The sequence below is a fragment of the Erythranthe guttata genome, chromosome 11 (assembly GCF_056151865.1).
Source record: "Erythranthe guttata isolate IM_541 chromosome 11, IM_541, whole genome shotgun sequence".
In the NCBI taxonomy this organism is placed as follows: domain Eukaryota; kingdom Viridiplantae; phylum Streptophyta; class Magnoliopsida; order Lamiales; family Phrymaceae; genus Erythranthe; species Erythranthe guttata.
Window position 1 is genome coordinate 18186216 of NC_142543.1, and position 6285 is coordinate 18192500.

The 6285-nt window shown below is 30.0% G+C and overlaps 1 protein-coding gene across 1 annotated transcript in view; it reads left to right on the plus strand.

Moving 5' to 3' along the window:
- Window positions 1-5607: 5607 nt before the first annotated feature.
- The window catches only part of LOC148767133 (cyclin-dependent kinase inhibitor 7-like), a 1822-nt gene continuing 1144 nt past the window's right edge, over window positions 5608-6285 (plus strand). Inside the window, exon 1 of the mRNA XM_088825413.1 lies at window positions 5608-6222. Within this exon, the coding sequence (XP_088681539.1) occupies window positions 5974-6222 (249 nt within the window). The 5' untranslated portion in view covers window positions 5608-5973. The remainder of the gene's footprint in view (window positions 6223-6285) is intronic.

Sequence of the window (6285 nt, forward strand, 5' to 3'; positions counted from 1 at the left end):
TCATACTCCTATTGAAGTTGCTCTAAATAGATCAAAGTTTAAGATTAATGTATATGATTTATTTTAGTTATTATATATTCTAATAATTTTTATCCATTATTATTATTATTATTATTATTATTATTATTATTATTATTATTATTATTATTATTATTATTATTATTATTATTATTATTATTATTATTATTATTATTATTATTATTATTATTATTATTATTATTATTATTATTATTATTATTATTATTATTATTATTATTATTATTATTATTATTATTATTATTATTATTATTATTATTATTATTATTATTATTATTATTATTATAATAATAATAATAATAATAATAATAATAATAATAATAACTTTTTTATTTTTAATCCATGAAGAGGGGCCGAAAATTTGTCAGTTTGGAAAGACGAAAAGATGAGATTTGTGAAAAGTAAAAAGAGAGTGCTTTTTGTTAACTAAATGGTCCAATGAAGGACATGTAAATGAAATCCAAAGTTCTTTTTTCCCACTATCATCCATTTTTATTTTATTTCTTTCATTTTAATTTCTTAATGTAAGGATTCCTCACGATGAATTATATTGAATATTTCATCATTATTTAGAGTATTTTAGAGCTGATAAACTGTTACATTTTATTTTTATGATTAATTTTCAGAGTGTTTGGATAATGAGCTTATTTCCTATTTTTACTCATTATAAGATCTTAAATAAAAATGTGGGGTAGAGGTACTTATTTAAAAAGATCTTATTTGGTCTCCAACATATTATTATAAAAATTTTAGATCTTTTTTTAAAAATTTACCAAACACTTTGGAAGACCTTATAAGCTCTAAAACATCTTATAAGCTCCTTTTAACATCTTATAAACTTAGAGGGTGTTTGGCTAAGCTAATAAAATGTTAAAAGGAGCTTATAAGATGTTTTAGAGCTTATAAACTCTTCCAAAGTGTTTGGTAATTTTTTTAAAAAAAGATCTTATTTTTTTTAAAATAAGCTGTTGGAGAGTAAATAAGATCTTTTAAAAAAAATACCTCTACCCCACCTTTTTATTTAAGATCTTTTAATGAGTAAAAATACGAAATAAGCTCATTATCCAAACACTCTAAAAATAAATCTTAAAAATAAGATGTAACAGCTTATCAGCTCTAAAAACATCTTATCAGACGTAAGAGCTTATCAGCTGTTTAAAATAAGCTTAGCCAAACACCCTCTTAGCCAAACACCCTCTAGGTCTTACGTCTGATAAGTTGTTACGTTTTATTTTTAGAATTAATTTTTAAAGTATTTCAATAATGAGCTTATAAGGTATGTTTGCTCACTATAACATCTTAAATAAAGAGGTGGAATACATGTAATTTTTTAAAAAAAATCTTATAAGTTCTCCAACAACTTATTTAAAAAAAAAAGATAGTTTAAAAAAAAATAACTTTTCAAACATTTTGGAAGAGCTTATAAGTTCTCCAACAACTTAGTTTTAACAAAAAAAAAATAAGATATATTTAAAAGAAAATTCAAACACTTTAGAAAAGTTTATAAACTCTTAAACATCTTATAAGTTCTTTTTTAGCATATTATAAACTTAGCCAAACACTCCCCTAGTTTTTCATGAGTTGGCTCTTGAACTTGTTTATTTTTTATAAAATATAAATAGCAATTATATATAAAATAACTAAAAAAATAAGTTTAAATATGTACCCCTAGGGTGAAGCCACCCAATTTCTTTACACTATATAATTTTTCATTTATCTATAAGTAATTTGTATGATCATATTTTAGGAGATAACTCTAACAAATTATTTGAATTAAATGTTATTTATATTTATCTTGTTTTATGCTATTTATACTAAAAATATTTTAAAAAGTGTCCCTCCAAAAAGTGTTCCCTCCAAATCCTTATATAACATATTTCTAGTCTACTCTATAGGAAATTCCGACTCCGTAACGGTATATATCAAATATACATTTCATCGAATACGTATAAAATTGAATCGCGGTTTTATTTCAACAATTTTTTTAATTGATGTTCGTACGAATTTGATGTCATTAAAAAGGACATAGCAAAAGATGATCTTTTTAGCCCTTTATGACCAAAGAGTACATTCTATGTCTTTTTTTTGAAATCTCAATTAGATGTGTTGGATCCACCACTTTATTATAAAGTATCATATATTTCTTTCTTTCCAAATATGAAATTCAATTATTTCTTTTTATTTACTTTTTTTTTTATATCTATTTGTATAAAAATTGTGATCACAATGAATCACATGGGAAAGAATGCCCACCTCCAAAATTTAATAGGACAAATTTAAATACGTTGATATGAATAAAGTTATATTTTATTTACAATAATTAAAAAAAAAATCTATTTTATGTTTCAGGGATGCGAGTTGATCCGGCTCCACAATTACTCGAACTCGAACTTGAGTTTTTCGAGCTTGGGCTCAAGGTCGTGAGCTCGAGCCATACTTACTTTCCCACTTACACTGACTTCTCCACTGTACATGTGGTAAACGGAATGGTTCACGCCTCGAAACATGTCATGGATAAATCTAATTATTATATTTTATAACTACTACTTTTTTTTGAGAAGATGGATATATGTAATTATGGACGAATTACGGCCACCTCCTTAGATAATGTTATATTACAAAAAAAAAACCCTCTTGTTTGGGTAATTACAGTCACCCCCTCAATTATGTACGAAAAAATCCCTGCAGGGGTAAATTTAGGGTTGTTCATTCGGTTAAGTGGTACCGACATTTCGGTACGTCAACATTTCATGACATATACCAAACTAAAATATACAATTTGGTTTGCTAAATAACGTAAGTCACATAAATTTTATTGAAAATATTTAAAAAGAGGGGGTGACTGTAATTACCCAAACATAAGAGGTCTTTTTCGTAATTTGACCTTACCTTAGGAGATGGACCGTAATTTGCCCGAGTAATATGAACATGATATTTCCACTATTGGAAAAATATAACTAGAAGCCGCACGTGTGATGCAAAATGAAGATGAAAAAATTGTTTTTGAAGCAATAAATTCGATTAGTGATTACTCACACCAACTGGCTTTTATGACCCTAAATTAAATGTCCTGTGCGTCCCATGTCTCCAATTTCAACGTCATATTTCACATGCATGTTTTTTTATTTATTAAATTATTTTTTAATTTTTATTTTCACTTAAAAAAAAATGCGTGGTTCTTAATGAATATTGTTCTTCACTAGTAGTATTTTTTTCCCTAAATTAATAAACTAATCATGGCACAATTATATGTAACTTAACATGTATTGAAATAATAAGAATATAAATCTGAATTATTAATTTTATTACTTGCAACTTATAAGTGTATTGAAATAATATCAATGTAATGTAATTGGGGACCCATTTTCATAGTACTTAACAATTTTTAAACATATGTTTTTGTTGCTATATATAAGGTTTAAAACTAGCCCTTATGAGATTTTGATTGGATTAGTATATAAAAATAATAATAAAATATATATAGATATATAATTATGGATACAAGTTTATCACCGCCGATAGCCCTCCTTCGTCCACATTTTACACCACCGCAGTTGCCCTCCTCCTTCTAAATTTTGAATCGTTGTCGCCTCACTGAAAAATACGTATGAGGAGAGACAAAAAAAGCTCGGCTCCTTTAACCCGTTAAATGAGTTTTGATTGGGGCGGGTCTGAGTCTTGATTGGGTTCTAAATATACTTTTCACTGGTCGACTCTCAAATTTAGACAAACCAACCTAAAACCGACCGATTGACATCTCTAGGTTATTTGCAGTACTCAAATTATTTGTGCCTAACGCAATTAATATTAATCAAATTCATTAAGGGTCCATTTGGATGGAGGGAGTTGGGGAGGAATTTGATTTCGGAAATGGATTTGAAATGACACCAATTTTGAAGTCATTTGAAATCCACTACTATTGCTCAAAAAACAACTAAAAAAGAGGGGTGGGATTTGAAATCCATCTCCAAATCCATCAATCCAAACAAGTCCAAGGGATTTGTTATTATGGATTTGAAATCCCTCCCCCAAATCCCTCCATCCAAATGCACCCTAATTGATTCCACTAACATTTCGCTTTCCACACATGTTAAAAATGCAATGGAAATTATAACAAGAAAAAAGGTAGGCTTTTAGTTTTCCTTTGTTGTTTCTTTCCTAAATTTTGTTGCCATGCAAAATAATTGAAAGTAGAAGAGCAAAAAAGTTAAACGTGGAAAAGGCAACATTTACTTCTGGTTGTAATTTGCCTTGTTTCTTCTATCTATCAGTTTTCCATTTCTATAAAGAAGTAAACCCGGAAATCATAATGGCACATAAATTTTAAATCTTTTTTTCTTATTCTTTTTGGTATTTTTAGATAACGAAATAACTTGTAGTCAACCATATGTGTGTACTGAGTAAACGTACACTCTCGTACAATAGCTTGCAAACCATATGAGAAAAGTAAACTACACTTGGCTTACTATGTGTGACAAGCTTAACCTAGCTAGCGACCGTTGGCAAAAAAATTCAAACTTAGGTCAATTTAAATAATATTTTTTTTAACTTTGAACGCAAAATTAAAATCAAGTTTATCCCTATAAAAATGCTATCAAAGTATTCTACTGAGTAACTCCAATACATAAATATTATCCCTATAAAACTAATGTACTCCAATGCATAAATATCAAACAATTTATCAATTTATTAAAAAAAAAAGAAAAAGGGAAAAGAAGAGTTAGATATATTAGTTATTTTACAAAATTTTCTGAAATTCCATCACCCAAAACGACAAATAACTTGAGACTAACATGGGGATGTTCGGTTCGGTACAGTTTTCTATCGAATTAATTTGGCTCGGTACCGGTAAAACTAAAAATATATTTTCTTATTTAAAAAAGTTTTAAAGAAAATGTAAACTATATAATTCTTGAATTTGACAATAAAATTTCAATAATCGGCCGTAAAAATAAAAGGTGATTATCAATAGAGGCTAATTTGTAAATAATGGAAAAACAAATCAATTTGTAAGTATTGTATAACTTGTTATATAACCTTAAAAGGATTTAATAAAAGAAATTACATAAATATATATTAAATATTTCGATATTTGGTACGATACAGTATACTGACATCAATACCTTGTACCATAAAGAATACCATAATTAAAAAAAAAATACGGAATACGGAATACCAAATCAAATTTTTTAGTTCAATATTTAGCAAGTACCAAATTTTCGATTCGGCCCCATTCGATCAATTTACCGATCGAGTGAACACCCATGCACTAATAAAGTAATAATTCAATTTGCAATAGAACAAAACTTTGGTAATTCACATAAATATCCTAAAGCCGTAACGACATTGAAGCGGAAAATACCGGGTAAACCCGATAACAATCCTTATAAAAAAGAACACGTGGCAGAGGCGTATTGGCCAGCAGAAAACTTCCGAAGATGCCCCCAGAAAAAAAAGTAATGCATGAAAGATCTGTGTAACGGGAGACTTAGAAGAATTCCGTCGCCGTTAACGGAGTGTAAGCGTAATGACAAAAGAAGAAGTCCAACCCAATCCGAAACCGTTTGAACGGAATTCTATGCCCATAAGCATCTCTATCATCATCACCACCACCACTCACTCTCACACCAACATTCTCTCTCTCTCTCTCTCTATAAAACCTTTTGCATAGAGAGAGAGAGAAATAAAAAAGCGCAGCCAAAAAGCAGATAATTCTGCCGAGACCCCTCCCAAACTAAATCCTCGCTCGTGCACACCGCAGAGAGAGAGAGAGAGAGAGAGAGAGAGAGAGAGGATTAGAAGGAATATCCGAATTATCTCTCTCCTCGCCGATATGGTGGTGTAGCTAGTCTAGAGAGAGAATTATCGAGAGCTGAAAATTCTCGCGTGGGAAGGTATCTGAGGAAGTGCGAGGGATCGGAAAAGGAGGGAGCGGCCATGGATACGGCGGCGGCGGCGGCGGTGGGGAGTAAGAGAAAAGTTGGCCTCGAAGAACGGCAGTTATCGGAGTGCTCAATTCAGCTCAAAACTCGGCGTATCGCCGTGGCGGCGCCGGAGGATTCAGCTTCGTCGGAGAATTCCGAGAATTCAACGTGCGAGGTTACCGATCATTGTTTGGCGTCTTGCTCCTCAAGTAACGGATCCACTGAGCTGGCCAAGGGAAGATCGAAATTCTTAGATCTGGAGGTATATACATACATATATATATGTATATATACATAAATTAATTCTGAATTTAATTTAATTCTC